General features: G+C 54.5%; 1 protein-coding gene across 10 annotated transcripts in view; it reads right to left on the bottom strand.

Annotated features, from left to right (window-relative positions):
* Nucleotides 1–3,136: 3,136 nt before the first annotated feature.
* The window catches only part of AGAP3 (ArfGAP with GTPase domain, ankyrin repeat and PH domain 3), a 56,855-nt gene continuing 37,831 nt past the window's right edge, over nucleotides 3,137–22,160 (bottom strand). For 4 of the 10 annotated variants that reach the window (XM_023639993.2, XM_070265213.1, XM_070265210.1 and 1 more), the window contains 7 exons: nucleotides 20,309–20,413; nucleotides 13,296–13,464; nucleotides 5,534–5,688; nucleotides 5,359–5,449; nucleotides 4,982–5,204; nucleotides 4,040–4,295; nucleotides 3,137–3,869 (listed from right to left, as the gene is read on the bottom strand). In XM_023639993.2, the coding sequence (XP_023495761.1) occupies nucleotides 3,663–3,869; nucleotides 4,040–4,295; nucleotides 4,982–5,204; nucleotides 5,359–5,449; nucleotides 5,534–5,688; nucleotides 13,296–13,464; nucleotides 20,309–20,413 (1,206 nt within the window). In that variant the 3' untranslated portion in view covers nucleotides 3,137–3,662. Of the gene's footprint in view, nucleotides 3,870–4,039; nucleotides 4,296–4,981; nucleotides 5,205–5,358; nucleotides 5,450–5,533; nucleotides 5,689–7,454; nucleotides 7,593–9,319; nucleotides 9,440–13,295; nucleotides 13,465–20,308; nucleotides 20,414–22,160 lie in introns of all 10 variants that reach the window. The other 6 variants (XM_023639992.2, XM_023639988.2, XM_070265209.1 and 3 more) reach the window with 2 other exon arrangements.

Here is a 22,160-nt window from a genome sequence, read left to right as displayed (position 1 = left end):
CCTCCTTAAAAGCTCTTCGGCACTAACCATCTCCTCCCATGTAAACTACCTCCACTTCCGTCCTTTCCCACTCCAGGCAGGCCTGCTGTTCGCACCTCTGGACCTCATTCTTCTGACGCGGCACTTCTTTTCTCTTTATCCATTAAACAGGCAAGCTTCTTCAGCTCTGCTTTCTTCTCTTTGGAAGAGTTGGCAGACTTCAGGATAGAGAATTCACTCCCTTTTGTATTATGAGGGGAAATGAAGTACCTGACCCTAGTTTAGCTGGAGTCTGTCCAAGCCCTATCTACTGGGTAGAGATACTAGTCCTGTCAGTGACTGGGGCAGGCCAGGGGCTCACCCGTACCTGTGAGCTCGTTAATAAATCTTTTTCTATGTAGAGGACGTAGCAGCTTAGTCCGTCTCTGCCACCCTTTGATATTCCAGACGTGAGAGCCTGGAGTACAAGACCCACTTCCAGTTCTCTGTTCTTATGGCGTTAATTGTGGTCTCTTCTTCCCATCACGCTGTTTACGAAGCTTGGGATACGAAATCCTCTTTTATTATAAAATAAGGTTGGTAGAGAGGGCCCACTGCAAAGTGGGTGAGGCAGGAATGAATCTGTGCTGGTTCTGGGTGTGTGTGTCCTGTAAGGGAAGCTATGGAGAAAGGAATTAGAGGCTTTGGGATTGGAATTCTATGAGCGAATTACAGAACAGGATTAGTGGACAAAGTAAACATAGGGATATGAGGCTTCAGGGGCACTTGCAACAGAGTATAGTACAAGGGAAACAAGATAAACTAGAGCTGTTTGCCATTTCCCCACCTTCACAGAAGGGCTGCTATCCTGTACCAGCTGTGGAGCAGGGCTGCTCAGACATGGAAGAAAGGGGATTATTACAGAAACCAGCTGAAGTTGGTATCATGGTAAACAGGGCTTCTTGGGAAGAAAGATGACCTGCATTGATTTGGGAGGAGAGCTAGAGTAGAGAACAGAGCCACTGAGAATGAAAATGGGCAGGCTGAGTGAGGCAAGGAGCCTCAGAAGGTCAGGGAGGGGAGGAAAGGACAGCTCAGTCAAGTAGGTGGCCAGTCTCTTCACCTTCCTTAGAGGGCAGATTGCTGCTATTCCTGATTCCTGGAATGGCAAACCAGCCAAGGTCTATTCACTCACATGTCTACTGAATGCCTCTTACATCGAAACTGAGACAGTTTTTCCTTGGCAGTTCACTTCTCCTAGCTGGTTTTGGCAACCAAACAGAAAGCAACCTGGAGCTGGGACTGGTCATTAACAACGGTGTCACAGTTCCGCAGCTAGGACACACGGATCCAGGGCTGGTCTTCTCTATTCTTTGGCTAAATGTCAGCAAGGCTTGAGAATTAGGCTAAAAAAAAAATGTATTCCAGAGCAGCCGCAATCCTGATCTGGATCAAGGCTGTCTCCCTGATGCCTTGGATTTGCCCACATAGCTGTAACCTACAGGGTTGGATTCTTTTTAGGAGAGAAGCCAGGCGAAGGTCGAAGATCACAGGAACTGTTGTCCTTTGGCCGTCAGAAACTCATGTTTCCAGGTCTAGGGCTGGAGCAGAGGCTCTCTGGCTCTGTGCCCTCAAGAGGGCTGGGAGGACGGGGAGGACCAGCAGCCAAAACCAAGGCCCTGATTTGCCGTTTTTTTCTGAATTTACCCATGAAGCCTCTTAAACTATACCAGGCAGTATTCAGCCACTCAAGCAGCTTATTTTCCTTAGGGAACCTGGAGGTGATTATTGCTAATATTTTATCAGCATTGCAAAAGGGGCTATGGACCGAGGAAATAAAACCTGGTTTCCTCTCAACAGCATTACTTGGTTATTTACCTACACACAGGCAAGTGTCCATGCACAGAGTGCCAGCCCGCCACATCCAACGTATACTCAGTGTTGCAGAAAACACAGGCCACCGGCGGAGTGGTTCCAGGAATGGGGAACCAACAGGCTCTTTAGAGAGCAGGGTCTCTAACTTAGTAAGTTCTCACCGTTTAAGAACAGGTACAGAGGGGTTTCCCCCAGGTCTTCTTTCTAGAATAATAGGGGATAGTCAGAGGGAAAAGCAGGGGCTCTGGATTCTGCCCCCAGCTTGGCAAGATGTTGGTGAGAGTCAAGGTGGCTGTTCTGCCATCAGCGACCTACCTCCTCCCCTTTCCTCAAAAGCAAAGCCTAGGCATGAGTCCCGAGAGAAGTGCTGCCCTAATAAATGTCTAGCCACTTATCCTGTGGCATCCTTGGAATTCTGTGCATTGACTCCAGAGTCTGCCTGTGCGTCTGGCTGTGTGGGCTAGTTCCCAGACTCTCAGGAAGGGGCACTATGCTTAAGCCCTCTCTTTGGGTGAACTTTGGCCAGTACAAGGTGTGGGATGAGGTTAATGGATAGAATATTGATGAAAATAGAGACCAGCTAGAAAAGCTTTCTACGGGTTGGGGGGGGGGGTGGAGTGTGAGTGGGGAAGGCATCAAGAAGCTTCCTGTAGTATGCACAGAGCTCTGTATCTCCTGATGTCAAGATTCACTGCCAGTGCTGCTGGCAAACTCAACTACACCCCTGGCAAGAGAGGGCTGAAAGAAACGCACGTAGGAGGCTGAGGGAAGACACCCTGACCTCAGGCTAATTGAGAGGCGAGAAAATCCTAGAGCACAGACAGCAAAAAAGAAGACAGGGACAAAGAAATAGAGATGAGGGGCATTTTTGGAAGGGCAGAGGTATAAGCCAGCCCTGGCAGTCTAGTGGTTAAGATTCGGCACTCTCACTGCCGTGGCCCACGTTTGTTTCCTGGTCAGGGAACCACACCACCCTTCTGTTGGTTGTCAGACAGTGGTGGCTGTGTGTTGCCGTGATGCTGAAAGCTATGCCACCGGTATGTCAAATACCAGCAGGATCTCCCATGGTGGACAGGTTTCAGCGGAGCTTCCAGACTAAGACAGACTAAGAAGGACCTGGCCACTCACTGCTAAAAAAATTGGCCATGAAAACCGTATGAATAGCAGCAGAGCATGTCTGATAGAGTGCTGGAAGGGGAGAGGATAGTGCAAAAAGACCGGGCAGGGTTCCGAATGCTCTGCTGTATGCAGGGTCAGAATCAACTCCACAGATCTAACAAGAAATATAAAAGGGGAAAACAAGGCCATACACACAGTCTCGTTTATTGGCTCATCATACATATACACCAAATATGTACACAAACATAAATACTCCAATATACAAATTTACATGGGACTCACAGATCACCCCCTTGTCGCTTTCCTCCAGCACACCCCTTAACCTGTGTCTCATCCAGGCTCCGTTTTGGGATGCAGGCTTACAGGGGGCTGGCACTAGCAGGGAGGAATCTGGAGGAGGGAGAGGTCCTGCTCCCCTCTCCTCACAGGTAGCCCCAAAGGGTCCTGTCCCTTTTCAATGGCACCATAGGGCAGAGGGCTAAATACTTCCACTCCTTCTCTGCTGCAGCTCAAATCCCAGACGTCTCTTCTGATCCCTCTGTTTCTCCCATTTGGCTCTTCTCCTTTTTGATTCTTCCTATTTTCTTCTTCTTCCTTTCTGTATGTCCCTGCTTCTCAGTCTCTGTGTCTTTGTTTCCCCCAGTGCCTGTTGGGAAGAGGGTTCCCCAGGCCATGGAGTCCTTCTGGCCCCTCTGCCCCCTTCCTGGACCTTAGAGGAGGCTAGGGCTTCGGTGCAGTTCAGCAGAGGTGTTGGTGCCATTGGCAGGCTCTCTGTTGGGGGTAGGTGCTAAGCCACAGCCTTCCCCAGGGCAGCCATGCTGGATCAAGATGTCTGCACATTCCTGGCTGCCAGCACGGCGAGCATAGGCCAATGGAGTCAGACCTCGGGCGTCCCGGCTCCTCACATCCACCCCATACTGCAGAAGAAAGCACATTTGCATACCTGGCATGACATGGCAGGAAAGGTGTGGGTTCTTGGGGAGAAAAATGAGAGGTATAAAAGGGCTGGGCTAAAAAGGATGTCAGGTAGGTCAGTGGAGCCTGCAAGGGGAAGGCTGGGCAGGCAAGGAGGGAGCCGACAACTCACCCAGATGAGCAGCTGTGTGAAGACGACATTGGCCATGGCACTGGAGAGATGCAGAGCTGTCCGCCCATCCCCATCTCCATAGGTCTCATTCACCTCCTCCTTGGACCCGTGTGCCAGAAGCATCACCAGCAGCCGCAGGTCGTCCTCCACCACGGCCCGCAGCAGCTGCTGCCCCAACGGCACATCCGAGCTCGGCAGTGGGGCCAGGAAGAGCTTCTGTTCGTACTTGGCCCGTATCCAGCGCTCTTTCTCCTCTCTGGAACCAGAGGTCCATCGAGGCATAAGCCAAGGAAGGACCGAGCCAACAGGTGGGGGCCAGGGAGGGTAGTCAGGAAAAGACATGAACACCCCGAAGGGGAATAAGGAAGAAACAGTGAGAGAATGTGTCAGAACAGAGGAGAGACAAGCCCGAGAAACTGAGGGCACATAGAGGGCAGTGGGTAATGCAAAGAGTATGGAAGAAGCTGAAAAGAAGGAACGCTGAAGGGAAGTCCCTTGGGGACAGCAAGGATGTGGGGGGCTGAGAGGGCAGGAAGATTCCAGACAGGGCTTGTGTGGCAGCTTATCTGGCTATGCTAGAACAAAGGGGTGGGGGCCTGCACAGGGGGCCCACGCACAACCCTATCTACCACCCATTCTCCCCATCTCAGAGCTCAGGCTAGTGCCTTCGCACCACAGAGCGATAGGGCCCTGCGCATGCGCCTCCTGCTGGCCCCCTGACCTGCTGATATCGCTCAGAAAGGGTCTGTTGTTGTGAGATGCCTGATAGACAGGCAGGGAGGGGGAGGGGCACCCCAAGGGGCCAACTGTCAAGCAGAGCAACAGCCAGCTTTAACCCTTCTATCCCTGTCACAGCCATTCAGCACCATTCCCAATCGTCCCCTTACTGCAGCACTGATGTCCCCTCCCTTCCTGGCCAGCTTCAGGGCCCCAGCCACTCACCTGCAGGCGTCAGGCCCTGGCTTTGCATAACCATCCAGGGCTCCCTCCCAGACACTATTGGCCAGCGCATTGCCCATCGCGGTCATAACAGCCAGCAGCTCAGGTGGCCAGTCATCAAGGTCAAGAGAACGGACCCGGGACAGGTGAGCCCCCAGATGTCGGTGGGTCCCTGAGCACTCGATGCACATCAGAGCGCCCAGGTTCAGGCTGGCCCAGTCTGGATCTAGATGGTGAGAGGAAGCATGATGAAGCCCACAGGCAACCTGAGTGAGACCACCAGGAAAGTCCTCCTCCCTCTTTCTTGGCCTCCCGGAAGCCTCTTATACAGCTTTCTCTAAGCCACCACCAACCCCGGCCCCACTAGCCCTGGCACTCACTGGGGGCATCGCAGTCAATACAGAAGCTGTTGCCACGAACAGTGCGGACAGCCTGTACAGCCAGAGCTGCATTCTGGTTCCCCAGTCGAGTCTGCCGTGGTGGGAGAGACAACGGGCGGCTGGTCAGTCACAAGGCCACCTTTGGGTCCCACCCCACTCAGGCCTCCGTGCCAACCTTGTCCTTGGCGCTGCGGCAGCCCTGCAGGCTGGCGAGGATCTGGGCCTGCACGCTCTGTACCCACAGCTCCCGCTCCTCTGCCGTCGAGGCCTCGAAGTGCCACGTCTGCCCAGTGAGGGACACCACCACAAACTCAAACGACTCCTCCGTCTCTGTTGGGTGCGGGGGCATTTACCACCATCAGGGTAAGACACCTGGGCACGCACATCCAGGGACACGCCATTGCCACAACTCCACTCACACCCCTGCCTTCCTGGCACTCATCCTCCTTCTCCCACCCCAGCCTCAAGGGCAACGCTCTCCAGGGCAAGTTGCAAGGAAGATGAGAATAAACCGGCAAGAGTAGTGTGGAGCCCTCAAACCTCCATCCTAACCACCTGTGGAGCCTGCGTGAAAAAGGATGGGATGCAAGGTTTTAGAATCCCTGGCCTGGCAGGAATGGGTATGGAAATCAGAGAGGGGTACTTTCTGGAGAAAGAAGAGCTGAGTATCTGGGGAAGGAAGTGATGGGGGGCTAGGAGGCAACGCTAGGAGAGGGTGGGGGAAGGCGGGTGTGGGCACCATCCGTACATGTCAGCTGCAGCCGCCTCATTTTGCAGCTCATTAAACCCAATATTCCTGACGGCGTCAGCGTGGGGCTCCTGGGAGCTGGGCCCCTCCCCCACTACCATGGCATAGACAGGCAGGCAGGGCAAGTGGATGGGGAGAGGAAGAAAGGTTTTCTCCATGAACCGGGATGTGTGAGCAGACAGGGACCCGAGGACATCTGCAACGACAAGCACTGTGGGCCGGACTATGACCCCAAGCAACGTGGTGAAGCTGTTCCAAGCTCTGCTCCCCCAGGCCCTGAGAAGACGGCCACACGAATCTCATTCCCAATGGTCACCATGGGTGAACAATTCCTAACAAGCAATGTGAATGTGTTGTGGGGGCTGGAGAGACAGCTCTGGTACCTGTGGGGAGGCCCAAGGGTAAGCCAGAGGGGAAGGCCTGAGCCACACGTTCTATCCAGGGCAGCCTCTCACATCAATGCCACTGACATCCCCTGGAAGTCCTTCTGCTCTGAGGGCACCCTTAACAGAACTGCCTTCCTAGAAAAAGAACTGGTACCTTCTCTTTCCCCAGGCTCAACCATCCCACCTCACCTTGCTTTCAACATAACCTTTGAACTACATAATCCTGATGATCTGTGGGGGCTGTTCCATGGTATAGGTGGACCCCACGCCATGAGCATTAGGCATCACCGCACCCCAGGTTGGCTGGGAAACGTGCTCTTTCCCATAGAGGTGATCTCTGCCCACCTACCCACATCCCTAACCCTGACAATCAGAGCAGAAACGAGAAACTCTGTGCCAATATAAATTAAACTAATTTGGGAGCAACGAGACTCCAACCACTGAGAAGAGGGACATTTTGAAGCTACTTTGGGAAAAATCAGAGAAGTGGCACTATGATTAATAAAGCATTCTAAGAAAGGATCTATGGAACACTGTGTGAGGAGCTGGAATTCCTTAGCCTACAGATGACTAAGGAGAGACTCAGCCAATCAAGACACACGTATTAAGCACCTATCATGTGCCCAGCATTCATTAACCTCCATGGGTGATACGAGAGACACAGAAAACACAGGTCCTGGCCAAGAGTCTGGGAAGAGCTACTGGTGCAGCAGCCTGCTGTCTTTTACCTTCTATGAGAATGAGAAGCAAGCTCACAGTTTAATAGAAAGGGCTTAAATTAGGCAGAAAAAAGCTTTTCTGAGACACTAGGTTGAGATTACCAAAATAAGTTGTGGAACTACTTTTATTGGAAATTATTATTAGGAAGTGATTAATCTAATATACGAGAAAGGGTGTTACTTTTAGGGTACTGTCCCCAAGTCCCACTGCCCACCTCCGGTTTCCCTTTGGGTCCCCCTAACCTTCAGCAGCACTGTTGGGGCCGTCTGGTCGGGGGGTCCCGGTGCTCTTTTTCCGCCGGTGCTTCTTCCGGTTGGAGTGGGGAGATGGGGGAGGCTCCAGCTTGGGGCTGGAACTGAGCACCTCAGCTGGGCCACTGGCTGGTGAGGGGAGAGTTGGAGAAGTGTGGGAAGAGGAGAGGGTGGGGGGCAGAGCAGTCCTGCCTCGTGCTGCTAAGAGCTCCACCCTGAACTGCAGCTGGGCCACCCTGGGAGAGCCAGACTTACAACCCTCTCTCCCCGGGGAGGGGTCTGCCCAGCCTTGGAGGAGGAGAAGGTAGAGAGATGAGAGGGTAGGAAACTCAGGCAGAGCATGATGAAGGCCAGAAGGAAACCCTGGCTTCTGCAGCCTGGAGGGGTGGAAGGCGGCCCAGGGAGCTCACAGGGAGCTGAAGCCCCAGCAGCTCCGCACCAAATTTATCCTCAATCACACTCCCCGCTCCTCACAATTAATAGCAGAATTAGAAACAATCAGGGAGCTGCCTAATTACTGTCAATTAGAGCGCGCTAATCAAGCTCCCGTCTCCCACACCCCGCCCGGTGCTCACCACTAAATGTCAAACTTCATTAGAGGCAGACACGCTCCCTCCCTCCCTGCCTTCCTCCTTCCAGACTCAACAGAGGGGCCCCACCAAGGCCAGCACAGGCCTTCGGGATGGTGACCCCAGGAAGGGCCCCTAGCTCCCCTTCTCAGGCCCTCCATACTCACTCCCCGCAGGGGGGCCTGGACTTGGGTGCGAGGTGGGGCGGATTCCCTGTGCTGTGAGCGCCCAGTTCCTTCTTGCTGTCACAGCTCAGGCTGGGGGTTAGTGCTTCTACTGGGGATGGGGGCCTGTGAAGGGTCTTTGGGAGGCAAATCGGGCCAGGTGGTACTGCCCAGCCAGAGGAACAGGTTTGCCTGGGCTGCCACAGCCCACCTCCTGGCTTCCCAGGAAACAGTGGGTATCCTGGGGGTCTCCTCCCTTACACCTCACTTAGGAAAGGAGAGCAGAGCTGCGCCCATCTCCCTTTTAGCCTTCAGAACTGCTGATGGGATCTGTGGCGAAAAGGCTTAAGATATGGGTGAGTAAGGAATGGGAAAGAGCGAGAAGGTGGGGGGTCAGAGTGTGTGTGTGTGTGTGTGTGTGTGTGTGTGTGTAGGCGCTCACTGAAGAGGCAGGGAGAAGAACTAAGATGAAGAAGATACAAAAGTGGACAAAGGGGAAAGAAAAATGAAGAGCTGAGAAAAGTAAGAGGGTGGGCGGAGAGAGAGAAGGTAGAGTTTTCGACCACCCAGACAGGGTGGGGCCCCAGCCTATCCAAGGAGGCAGCATGGGTGGGAAAACTACTTTTCTGGACCACTCCCTGGATCCTGGCTGCAAGGACCGCCCCCACCCCACGGCTGCCGCCTTCAGAATGTGTTTAAAGCCCCCAGCCTCCGACCTCCCTACTCAGCCGCTTCCCTGTCCCCCCCGCAGTGAGGCTGATGAGCTGACTGCGCAGGGGGCTGATGGGGATGCGGGAGCCGCCACCAGCTCTGCCTGGGGACAACGGTGGGCGGGCAGAGAAGCTGCAGAGGGAGGGTCTCTAGCGCCAGTCATCGGCGAGGGCCTGAGGAAAGCAGGGGGTAAGTGGGCAGGAAGCCGCACCTGGTGGTTGGAGAAGGAATAGAGCCCCTGCTCCATTTCCCAGACCCAGCACTGGCCCTGCAGCGCGTGGTCTCTGCGATGAGCCCTGGAGGGCTCCAGTGGGCCTTTCCCCTCGGCCCGGGCACCATCCCATCATAGCCTCCCAGGCCGCAAATGGCTGCTCGGCTGCCCTCCTCTGTCGCTTAACCGGGTCCTGCATACCTGGGGCCAGGGCAGCGGCCTCACTCCACTGGTCGGCACTGGAAACAGAGCAGGAGCGCTGGTGCAGCCCCTCAGGGCGTGGGCCAGCCCAAGCTGGGCTGCTGGCCAAGTGGGGGGCACCTGGGGGGGTGGGGGGAAGGGTCAGACTGGGAGGGGAGGCCAGGGGAAGGGTACACATAGACTCTCCTGAAAACAGGCTACGGACTAAGCCTGAGAAATTCCAGCAGGGTACTGACGAAAAATAAGGGCCTCTTGGGTTCCCCAGATACCAGGCCAGGCTTACTGGAGAACTGGAGGCCTCACATGGGCCCTCCACACCTTAGGAGGCAGCTGGTCCCAGACATCACACCCCTCCTCTCCATGAACATAAAGGCACACACTTCCACCCTCTCCCTGTGATCCGGGAGCCGGGACGGGGGAGTGATACTGACATCTGGCCATTATCCCCAGCCCCCTTCACCTCCTGGTCAGGGCCCTGCACCCTACATTCTAGTCCACATATGCTCTTTGCTTTGCCTCAGCTTTGCTGCCATTCTGATGAGAAACAAGTGTATCAAATTCAAGTAATTATGTCTAATTAGTATTAGTAATTATCCTGTTGGGCTGGAGAAAATTAATCTTTCGTTTCCCATCAGGGAAGAACGGTAGAGCCAAGGGGAACTGAAGGCTCCAGGAGTGCCAAGGCCGGGGCAGGCAGGGCTGGTGGTGGAGGAGGCAGGGCAGTGTGCACCCTCAGAATTCTCCTGCCTCATTCCCCAGGCACTGAGCCACTTGTGGAGAGATGGTGGGACAACCATGGGGCCTCAGAACCTGTAACAATTAAAGGGCCTACGCCAGGACGTGGAGAGCCTATGCCGCCCTTTCACCTCAGTCCACCTATACCAGGGTGGGGGCTGAGCCAGAAGGCAAAGGCCATGGGACGTCTGAGGACAGGTGGGCCATACCCAATGTGTTTGAACTGAAAGTGGAGGAGCTGGCCAGGTGTCGGAGGTTAGTAAGGAGGCAGAGACGGGGCCTGACGCTGGACAAAGCTGGAGAGAGCAAGCGGCAGACATGAGGCCTCATGAGACCCTGCGAGCACATGGGTCAAGTTTCTGGAAGCCTAGGGATGGGAAGCTCTGAGCTGAAGCCACTAGAAGGTAAAGGAACAGGCCAGACATCCCTAATGCTCTGGGGATAGTACGACACTGAAAGGTGGAGGGCACGTTTTGTGTTTCTCTTGTATTTGTCATAACACCCAAGGCAGGACCAGACACACAGTAAGTGCTTATTAATATACGTGTGGCGCCGAGACCGCCGGCCAGTCTATCCAGTTTCCAGTCCCCTCATGCTGATGCTTCCTTTTCAGAATCCTGCCCCCTCCCACTCTGGCCTAACAGGTCCCTGCAAACTTCGCCTTCTCAGCACCCTCCCTCTCCATCAGAAACCCTTCCAGGGAACATACTCAAACTCCTAACTTCTCAGACACCTTGCTTCTCCCCACCCCTCTCTTGCTTCCATCCCCTCCTGGGTTCCAAATCTTATTCCCACCTCATCCCTAGCCCCACCCAAAGACATCACAGGCTCAACTTCCTACCCAAGCCCCCCAACCCAAAACCCTGAGGGAGGGAAAGTGCTTTCCTTTTTCTTTGTTAATTCTCCCCTCATTACGCCTGCAATCCCACAATCAGTGTGCACTGTAATTGTCGAATTTGATGCTAATGATTAATGAATTAAACATGGAGCCATCAATTAGTCCTCGGAGGATAATTCTGCATAAAGCAGCGGATAATGTAATTACAGTAACAAAGATAATGAGATGTTAACATCGCCCGGTGAGCGGGAGACATGTGTGAGTGTGCATGAGGTCGGTGCCAGCGTGCGGCAGAGGGGACACAGGCTTAGGTAAACGCCCGTCCATGCACTCTGGGGATGTCAGTGAGTGTCTGTGGGTGCTGGTAATTATGCGGGTGATTGTGCATCTCGCTTCTCCATGCGCCACTTCTGCTCCCCAGGTGGAGGGTACCAGGGCCCAGGAATGTGACAGGACAGAATGTCTTATTGTTTCCCTCCCTTTGGGGAAATAGCCTAGCTTTCCTCTTGCCACCTGCCTTCAAAGAAATGTTCCCCTTGGGTGCACTTATACTTCCTCCTCCTCTGGTATGATATGAGAAACCCCAAGCCAAACCAGAGGCTGCCACTGTTGTCTGCAAACAGCTCTGGGAGAGCTCTTAGGGCCCCAGCTGATCCCCAGCCCTCTGCCCCTGCATGCAAGCGACTTCCCAGCAGCCCTGACCCTGCACTAAAGACGGTACAGAGCCTCTACCATTTTTGCCACTCGAGCAGACCATTCCCTTGTGCACCTCCCCAGGAGGCTCTCAGCACCCACTGTAATGGAGGGTTGTCCTTCTCATCCTTAGCATCCTTCCTTCCCTTCGTCCAGTAGAGCTCTCCCTCTGCACAATTCAAGGACTTCTTTCTGAGCTCAGGTGGCGTAGAGGACAGGACACAGCTTTTCAAGTCAGGCACAGTTAGGTTCAAACCCCAGCCCTACCACTTACTGTGGGATTGAACAGACAAGTTACTTAACTCTCGGAGCCTTTTTTCCTCCATAAAATGGAGATGATAATCTCATCTTCACAGAGCTGTGAAACTGGGGCCTGACAGTAGATCTACTGCACTTGGCACATCTCAGTCACTGGGTGTCAGTGCCCTCCCTTTGCCTTTCCCAGTGCCTCCAGACTGGTTAGCGGTGGCCGAACACCACCACTGGCGGGGTGCCGAGTGCTTATGGCCTCGCCTCAAACAAGAAGCACGCTCAGGAGGCCGTCATCTCACCTAGCTTCCCTTATCCCAGAGCTTCTCAATGCAGGTGGGCCCTATCAGCATTTCAGGTGGGGCAATTCTTCAGAGTCTGTCCCATCCACTCCAGGCACTTAGTACCCCAGCCCCGTGTCCGCTGAATGTCCGCAGCAGCCTCCTGTCATTGCGATAAGCAGAAACACCCCTGTGTCTCCACACGTACGCTGGGGAAGGCAGCAGACCTGTGCTGCGGAGAGCTAACTCCTGGGCAGGGAGACAGTGGCTGCATCCGGGAGGGCAGAACAATGTCTTGAGCAGCTCTTTCCGGGCCCAAGGAAAATGAGATAGAATTATCTAGGACAACATTAGGGATACTGAGGTCTTGGGAGGAAAGGTCCAGAAGCCAAGGTAGATCTGGGATGAGGGGGTCTAGGTGTGGGAGGGATAGCCCCCCGAAGAGCAATGTGTCTTAGGAGCCGCAGAGGCCTAGGGAGGCAGGCAGAGCCATGGCAGGAAGCAGCTTAGCATCTTTCACCTGAACTCACAGCATCATCTGGAAAAGTAAGAACCGGTGAAGGAAAAGTTGCCTTGCCTCAAACTCACACTCTCGGGCTCTGGCTCCTTTCTCAGGGCTGCTGGACACGTGGCAGAGTCTGCTTGGCCTCCACTTCCTCTCTAAACTCAGTCCTCTCTGAGCAAAGACCCCAACTCTCACTGCAGACCTGAGGACATCTGCCAGGTTGACCCCAGGCAGCTCTGTCCCCTTCCCCCTCCCTCTCTACCCACATGGCAAGCTTGGCTGAGGTGCTGGCCACGTGTGCCAGAGGTCCTGCCCCCACCACCAAATGCTTCGGCTTCAGACGTGGAGGAGAGATGGTCCCAGGACCGCTGATGCCACCTGTCAGCATGAGGCTATCTGGCCCCATTCTGATCTCTGAATCACTTGCTGGGCTGTACATCAGCTGCTACCTTTACAAACTCCATGAGGGCAGCATTTTGGCAAATGTGTTTGGCTGAGCTGATCCTGAAGCATGACTCTGAATGACAAGTGTGTTTGGAGCGCTGAGGATCCAGGCTGAGAAGGAGCAAAGCCCCATAATGCCTACCTTCCTAGGCCCCTGTTGCAGCACTCCCCACTCTTCCAGAGAAAGGAGGCAACACTCACCACAGCCCCCCACCTCAGCAGCCACCTCACCTGTGCCCCCACCCAGCTGTGTGTTACTCCGCTCCAAGGCCAGCCCGTTGGCCCGAGGGCTGGTGCCTGGGGCTGTGGCAGGTGTGGCTCGAGGCAGACGCTTCCCTGGCACTTTCACTGTTGTCCGCAACAGGTCAATCTCCTTGCCATGGATGTTCTGCATGTAATCCTAAGGGCCACATGGATACGAGAGATGAAGATTCATTAGGACAGGTCACCCATCAGCAGCACTCTGTCTCTGGCAGTGACCCTTTTAACTCCTAAGTCTCTCCCCGCTGTGCTGCCTGGAGTGGGGGAAGCAGAGGGAAAGCTCAAGCTTTAAAAAGCAGGACTGTGGGGGCTGGCCCTGTGGTGTACTGGTTAAGTTCATGCACTTGCTTCAATGGCCCGGGGTTTATGGGTTCAGTTCCAGGGCGTGGACCTACACACGGCTCATGAAGCCATGCTGTGGTGGCATCCCACATACAAAGTAGAGGAAGACTGGCACAGATGTTAGCTTAGGGACATTCTTCCTCACCAAAAGAAGAGGAGGACTGTGAAGCCCAGAGAATACCTCCAAGTCTAGATTACACTCAGATCTACATGCTGACCACAGGCAGCTCTGGGGGCACTCAGCCAGGAGGGGAGCAGGGGCAGGGTAGGGGAGATAGAAGAGTCTGGAGCAGGGCTCCTTTAGGGAAGTCTGCTCAGGGGGCAAAGGAGGCTAAGTATGGGACCCAGGTGGAATTTAGGGGAGAGAGGGCCAAGATAACCAAGGAGAGGAAGTGACACGGGATACAGATGACTGGGTTGCCCCAGGCTGTGGATGGCTGGTCCCTGAGCATTTCAGCCCTGTTTTCAGAAGCTCCCACCACCACTTGGGGCATTGAGGACTTTTAAAGCCTAGAAGAACAGCACCTGATAACAAATATTTGTTGAGCAGTTAAAAGGAAGCCTTGATTCTTTTTGCAGTTCTTAGGAATATACAGACAGGTCCATAGTTTCACAGATGCCAGTGGGTATCCTATCAGCAGTAATAATAACCATCATCATCAACACATCACCTGCCCATTTGTGTGCCAGGTATTCATTGTACTGTAGCTGTATATTCTATCTGTATTTCATATATTACCTCCCGTAATCTTCATAACAACCTAGGAGGGAGGTATTACTACGCCCACCTTACAGATGAAGAAACTTAGGCTTAAAAGGTTAATCTACTAAGGTCACACAATCAGAAGGTGGTAGAGCCAGATTCAAGTGCAGGCTTTTCAGATTCCCAAGGCCGTGCACTGAAGGCAGACTTCCTGAGCCCAGGAACTCACCCTGACTTCAAGTCAGCACCTGGAGGGCCCCAGAAGTGGAGGAATGGGGAGGGAGCCAGAGTGGGAGCCACTCAGCGCTTTGACCCCCACCATCCCCACCTGTGCGACATCGGCCTGGGTGGCAGGGGCGGGGTGGGGCTGCAGAGCAGAGCCCTGCCCCTGCTCTTTGGCTTCCTATTTGAAAGCTGGGCGTGACCAGGGGCCCAGCTTTCCCCACTGCTTCTGGCCTCTCCTTCCAGACTGCTGACTCCCATTTCCACACTCCGTCATCTGTGAGCTCATCACCAGTGAGCACCTCAGCAGTTCCCAGCTAACATCCTCAATTAGAGGTGGTAAAAACTCCTTCCGGGGCCGGCCTGGTGGCGCAAAGGTTAAGTGCGCATGTTCCGCTTTGGCGGCCAGGGGTTCACCAGTTTGGATCCCGAGTGTGGATGTGGCACTGCTTGGCAAACCATGCTGTGGTAGGCGTCCCACATATAAAGTAGAGGGAGATGGGTACAGATGTTAGCTCAGGGCCAGTCTTCCTCAGCAAAGAGAGGAGGATTGGTGACAGATGTTAGCTCAGGGCTAATCTTCCTCAAAAAACAAAAAACAAAAAACCCAAACAAAACTCCTTCCTGAGTAGATTCTGGGTGGGTGACACCAATTTAACTTTGAACTGGAATTCCTTTGATTGGCCTCAGAATCAGTGCCTCTTCTCCCCCCCTGAAGAGCACCTCTGGGCTGTTCTGCTTCCTGAGTGGTGCCGGCTCAGACACAGTCCTCAGGTCCTCAGAGGCCCAGCTTGCCTACCTTTACCTAGCTTTGGGGCATCAAGACTTCTTGTCACCCAGGCGTTTTCCTACCTTCTCACCTCTTAGCTTCAGGGAAAAGGGACAATGTCCTCTGCTTAAAAGAGCAGATGGGAAGCGCTGCCTTTTGGCAAGCAGGGAAAGGGTTGGGGTTGGCCAGGGCTCAGGGACTGCCCCTCACTCTGGGAATGACCAAGAGGACATCAAGTAGAAAAGGATCACCTGCCCCAAGGAGCCAAGAGAACATGGGGTTTCCAGTTAGGAAGAGGAACAAGAACAAGGAAAGAGAGAGAGCACCCAGCACCGGCCTCCCTCCTGCATTTCTGTCATTAGGCTGGATGTCACTATAGGATGGGTCATCAGGGGACCAGCGGGAGGACTGTGGGGAGGAAGGGGCACCACTGATGCTAACATGCTGGCCTCACCAGCCAAGTACGACTCCAGGGAGACCAGGCAGGAACCGTAGTCGCCCTTTATTCTCCAAGGGGCTCTGATACCTTCACAGGCAGATGGTCCTTCAGAAGAACCAGAGGGTCCTAGCCAGCAAAGAAGCAGCCCCCAGAAGCGTGTGTCTAAGAAGGAGCTGCCCTACCTGCAGCTTTGAGCCGCATCTGTGCCCTCCTGCCACCACCTAGTCCTCTGTGAGGAACGGCGCCAGGTGCCTAGCCTCAGGCACATCCTGCTCCAAAGGTGTTTGCTTCGCATCTCAGAATCACAGAACCACATCACTGAGAAGTCAACAAGAGCAGTCTGTGCCTATGGCAGGACCCCTTTGACAACCTCCAACCCCCACTATGCTGGGTGCTGCCAGGGCTCTGTGCCCAGCGCTGAGCCTCAGCAGAATGGCTGGGAAGGAAACAAACCCAGAAGCCCCTTTCCTGCCCACCAATGTCCCTTCTATCCATCCCTTCTCCAGCAAATTCAGCCCACCCCACCCAGTCACTATTGGCTCTCTGGTCTTGCTTTCAGACCAGCATCCAGTATGTGACTTCAGTCTCGGCCCTCCCTACTCAAGCCCCAACATCCCAGTGACTTGGCTTCTGCATGTACCCATCCTGGGTCCCTGCACACAATCACATCTTAGAGCGGTTGCTCCAGACAACTGTCAACAGCTGGCTGGGCCGAAGGCACAGCTGTAGTCCCTCTCCTGGGGGAGGGGCTTGGGCTGCTCTAGTTCACAAGGAGGTCACAGCAGCTGCAACAGTTTTCAGGCCACACCACAGCCCTGGGATGCCCAAGCTGGGACGTAGCAGGAGCAGCTGACCTTATGCTAGGAAGAAGAGCTGCATGGAGGGACTCTGTTCAGGGCCAAGAAGCCAGACACCAGCCTTAAGGGGAAAGGACTGGCCCCCTTCAGCATCTCTGACCACACTGGATAGGTGTTCCTTGTGCTGGTGCAGGCCAGCACCAACAGCTCTCCTCTCTGTGCCCTACGCCAGGCCAGCTCCAGGGCTAAGTTGAGAGGTGGAACCCGGCCCTGAGGAGAGTGGTGAGGAGCTCGAGGAGCAGCAGCAGGAATAGGGACATCAGGGGCAGAGCAACAGCGTTTCCCTCCGTCAGCAGAACGAGGAGCTCAGCGGTGGTGGTGGCAGCGGCTGCTCAGGAGAGCGGTCACCACGGCTGCCTTTATTACCCACCATCAAACAGCAATTTCTTCCCCAGCCTCCTCGCTAATTACCCAGCCAGCGTTCTCATCTCGTTTTATTACTGGAATTAACAACGAGTTCAGAGCGTGGAAAGCTATTAAGATGTGTGATTAAGCCACATTCAATTAGTTTCTACAAACAATTTAATTGATGTTGCAGATAGAATTAACAGAAGGTGATTGTGTGAATGGCTCCGCTGGCTGCAAAATGGGGGAGGCTGTGGCGGGCTCTCTTGGGCCAGGCAAGGATCGGGCGTGAGGCTTGAGTCGTGCCCACCAGCCCTTCCTCTGCACGCCTGTCCAGCCCCTCTAGCCTGATAGGCCTCCATCAGTAGGGGAGTCACCAGGCCTGCTGCCCTTAGGTCTCAGGCAAGAGCTGTCCCTGCGAGGAGAGCTGGACTAGGCCAAGAGTTCTGTGTGCACCTCTGGAGTTACCAGAGGGTCGTTTCTCTGCACAACTCCCTAACAGGAGGAGGCCTCTGAGGGAAGCCGGGCGGCTCACTGACAAGGAAGGTACCTGCTCACTGCTGGCAACTTAGAAGCTTGCTCACGTTGGAAAAGACGGCAAAGGGGAGATGGAGCAGATAAGCCAACAACACACGAGTGCAGGAGCAACCAAGGAAGGAAATCAAGAAGCCAGAGGGGTGGACAGAGTGAAGCAGCCTCTGCTAGGAGTAAACTCAGACCCCTGTTCATGCAGCTGCACACGGCAACCTTTGGTTTGGCCTTCACTCAGTACTTTCATCGGTACAACCAGTTTTGAATCTGATTCGTCTTGTGAATGAGAAGAGAAGCATCTACAGTTCCTCCTGGCATCCAGTGTCGGGGAAGGACTGTGGGCTGTGCATTTTGACCCCAGAGCCAATGGGCAGCCAATGAAGAGCTGACAAATGGGGAGCCCATGCTCTCAAAGGCACCGTTCACTCAACCTTTTCATGATGTCCTGCGGCTGGGAGAGCAGGAGGGGGCCTAGAAGGGGCTGGGGCCTGGTGGGTGCTAGGGCCTCAGGTGCTGGACTAGCAGAGCTATCTGCCTCTTAGACTCACCTTGCAAGAAACCAAGGACAGGCCTGGAAGCCCCTGACACCCAGATCCTGTCCCAGGTCTCTGAATACACTAAGCTACACACAGCTCAATATGCATAGTGCTGGAAGGGACTCTGGGGGAGCTCAGACACCCAGCCCGGCCCAGGCCAGGCAGGTAGCCCATCGGCTCCCTCTGCCCTCCTTTACTTGACAATATGTCTGGGAAACACTTGCCCTAATGTTAACTCTTCAGCAACTTTCTTAGCCAGCCCTGAAGGGAGGTGCTCTCGGCATGTGCAGAAAAATCTGGGTAATGCTTAGAGTCAAAGTCATGGGTCCAAGTCTTAGCTCAGTCACTGGCTGGGTGACTTTGATGATCCAACAAACTCCACCAAGCCTCTGCTCTCCAGTTTGTTACGTTATGTGTAAACCAGCATTTCCTCATGCCTTTACCTTCCCTTCCTAAACCAAACCCAAAATCAAACACAACACCCAACACCTACCTCCACATCCCAAGACCCCTCTACCATCCCTCTCCTCTACCCTGGGCTTCCTCCACTATCTGGGCCGTGGGGACAAGTAGAGGCGACAGAGCATGGCACTCAGGTAGGGTAGCACAAAGCAGAAGGAACAGGTAAGGATGCAGCAAAGGCAGAGGCTAAGGCCACCTCCACACAGGTGGGGGAAACTGCGATGCTTTAAATAGGCTAGTTCCCAGCTCACCAGGCAAGATGGTGCCTAAGCAGAGAGCACACGCATCCTGCTGGAGTACCGGGGCGCAAAAGTACAACCGGCTGGGAGTTAGGAGGTGCCTGTGTGCGTTCTCGGCCTCAGCCTGTGAATGGGCATGGCGGGCCCTTGGCCGCTCTCAGCTGGGAAATACTGTGGTTCTGCTCTTTCTGGTACAAAGGCTCTGCACCCGCACGGTGGTCCTTGACTTGCTGAGACACTTGTGCCTTGGTGTCAGTGCTTTCCCTAGTAGCCTTGCTGCCTCTCATCCTCCCATCGACTCTGCAGTGGGACCAGGTCTGTGTGCGAGGAGGAGGCTGGAGTAGGGGAGAGGATGGTACTGAGGAGACTTTGAACTAAATACCCAAGGTCGCCTGGGTGTGGCCCTTTTCCAAGCCCCCAGTTTCCTGGCACTGGCTCCCACCCCGTAAAGTCAGGGACACTAGGAGGGAACAGTCTAACCTGGGTGTCCCCTGAGCCAACGGGAAGGGCCAGTGCCCGAGGACTCAGATATGGAGAAACCCAGCAGGGCCAGGCTGGGCTCTGGCCTGACTGGGAACAGACTGCCCACTGGCTATTCCCAGGCCAGGCCTCCGTGTGTCTCCTCGGCGGGGCTGTCTGGCAGTGCTCTCAGGACCAGGTTATGGGCAAAACTGTGGACCCAGCACCTCTTGGGTTAGGCCTCCCTGATACCTTGTGCAGATTCAAAGGCAGGCGAGGGACCCTCTGAGGCAGGCCCTGGGCCTCTGGGCCGGGGGTGGGGCTGGCCACGTGCTGTGCTTGAGGGGCTTCACAGGAGAACTCATTAGCCCCACAGTGGGGTGGTGACAGAGATGGATTCTGGTGACAGCTGTGTGCTGGAGCCACGCAGTGAGGAGAGGGGGAGGAAGGAAGGGTGGGGGAACTGCCATAGGGGCCACTCTACAATCACTGCAGCCCCCCTACTGGGGCATAGGCCACACACCCTCCAGACCCCTCTACCCACACGTAACGCCACTCCCACTCTCATCTTCCCAAGGGGACATGTCCAAGGCCCCACACCATCCTCAGCAGCGCTGGCTTAACTACCCTCTAACTCCCCATCATCAGAGGCCCAGAGCCCAGGGATCCCCCACTGGTATGGCTCCCCTAGAGACAACTGGTTGGCAACACTGGCACCCCCAACTTTAGCAAGTCCATGTAAATGGGCCCAATCCAGTTCTTAAACCAAGTAGAATGGAGGATGAAGAGTCTGACTGCACACACCAGCCTGGCCTAGAGGTGACTATCCCCGGGGGTGAGTTTTCTCCAAAGGGCTTGGCCACAACTCAGAGCTTTAGTGTTAAGGGTTCGACCTGGGCCCGGGTCTCGGAGTCTGTGCAGTTCCCAAGCCACAAAAGTGAGGTCGTTTCTCAAGGGAAAGTCCATTTGAGCTCACTAAGGTCTGCTTCCTTTTGGTCCTGGAGTCAGCCCCCTTCACACTGTGTTCCTCCTCCTCTGGCCCCAGCCCTCTTCCAGGTCCAGCGCTCCCCCGGACTCACGTGCAGACTGGGGTGGTAGGTGAGCAGCCCGTTGTCACAGAGTGTCACGTACTTCTTCTTCCACTCCTTGTTCAGGGACTTGCCACTCCGCTTCAGCAGGATGCCCTGAGGACAGAGGCCACATCAGAGAACAGGGGCCAGCCACACACGTCACAGGCATGGGGAAGGTCACAGTGTCATTAGGTAACTTCATCCTCCATCCCCTGTCCTCCTGGGCCACTGTGATTAACTGAGCAGAGGCCATCCAGGACTAAGGCTGAACTAGGGAGAACCAGTTAACTGAACCTTCCACAGAACGTGGCAATCCCTGACCACCCTCCGGGAGGCAGCCTGGGACCCACCTCTCCAGTTACTGTGGGCCCCTGTCCTGGGGGGTGTCTCCTTTCCCTCAGGACGTGGAGCTGGAGGAGCTCCTCACAATAGGAGGCCAGGGTTACATGGCCCCCCAGCAGTGATGCTCCTGCCCATGCATCTACAGGCTGAGGTGAGAACTCAGAAGGACCCTGGCCTTCAACCTGCTGTGACAACCCCAGAATAGGGCAGAAAATCCCATAACCTTCCCCAAAATGACCCCAGACTCCCACAAGGCAGGCAGTGGGGAGACATAGCCATAGAGCTCAGCAACCAAATTTCCTGTGTAAGCTGATAAGACACTCAAGTGTAGAAATTGGGGCCTGGCCCCGTGGCCTAGTGGTTAAGTTCGGTCTGCTCCACTTCAGTGGCCCAGGTTCAGTTCCTGGGCACAGACCTACACTACTCATTGGTGGCCATGCTGTGGCGGTGACCCACATACAAAACAGAGGAAGACTGGCACAGATGTTAACTCAGGGCAAATCTTCCTCAGCGAAAAAAATAAACAAATAAAGTAAAATAAGAAAAAAAATAAAAAGGGAAACATTAAAAAATATATATATAAAAAAAAAAGAAGAGCATGAGGACGAATAAGAGCTCCATGAGGGCAAAGATTTTTGTGGTTTTGTTCATTGGCACACCTTCAGCACTGTGACAATGCCTGGGACATAGCAGACACTCAGGAAACATCTGGTGGCTGGGCTGGGGAAAAGCCAGCCAAGACTGTGTGGCTATCAGGGATACTGAACGCGGGAGGTGGGCCCCAGCTAGCGAGCTGCAACCTGACCATGCCCAGGGACAGCCTCTGCTGCCTTCCTCTACCGGTAACCCTTGAAGATGCTCTCACCCCTCTGGCTCTCTCCCTGAAACAACAGACAGCGTGAGAGAATGGCTGAGGATGGAGGCTGGGGTCAGGGAGAGGACAAGGACAGCCACCAAGGTATACAGGTGGCAGATTCCCCAAGACCAGCATCGCACCCCCACGGATCCCCTCCTCCCAAACTCAGGAAGGCTGAGAAGAGGCAGCTCCCAGAGATTCCTAGACAAAATTCCTATGATGGAGAGCCACACGGACGAGTCAGGATCGGCAGCGGATGGGAGAGAATGGGGGAAGCACCCTGAATCCATCCCAACGCGTATCAAAAAGGAGGAGCTCTGAGAAACTCAGCCCTGTAATGGCTTCTCTTTTAGGAAGGAGGGCCCTGCCCTAAGGCAAGCAGAAAAAGAGCGATTAGGGGTGAGACAATGGGAAGTCTCTCTGTCATCAGCTATGGTCCTGAGGCCCACAGTGGGGATAAACCCCAATTTCATTGCTCCTTCCCCCTCTAAGCCCTTCCGAAGAGAAGGCTCAGCCCTAGAGGGATGCAATTAGCAAAGAGGTGATCTGGGATTTCCTGCCTGATTTCTCCCCACTAACAAGGACCAAGGTGGAGGTAAGACAGGGCCCTATGTTCCAGTCTCCTCCTTTTCAACAGATGTTTCACGTCCTTGCTACCCCTCC

Source organism: Equus caballus, chromosome 4 (assembly GCF_041296265.1).
Source record: "Equus caballus isolate H_3958 breed thoroughbred chromosome 4, TB-T2T, whole genome shotgun sequence".
Lineage (NCBI taxonomy): Eukaryota > Metazoa > Chordata > Mammalia > Perissodactyla > Equidae > Equus > Equus caballus.
Note: the sequence above shows the minus strand (reverse complement) of the source record. Positions and strands in the feature narration are given on the sequence as shown.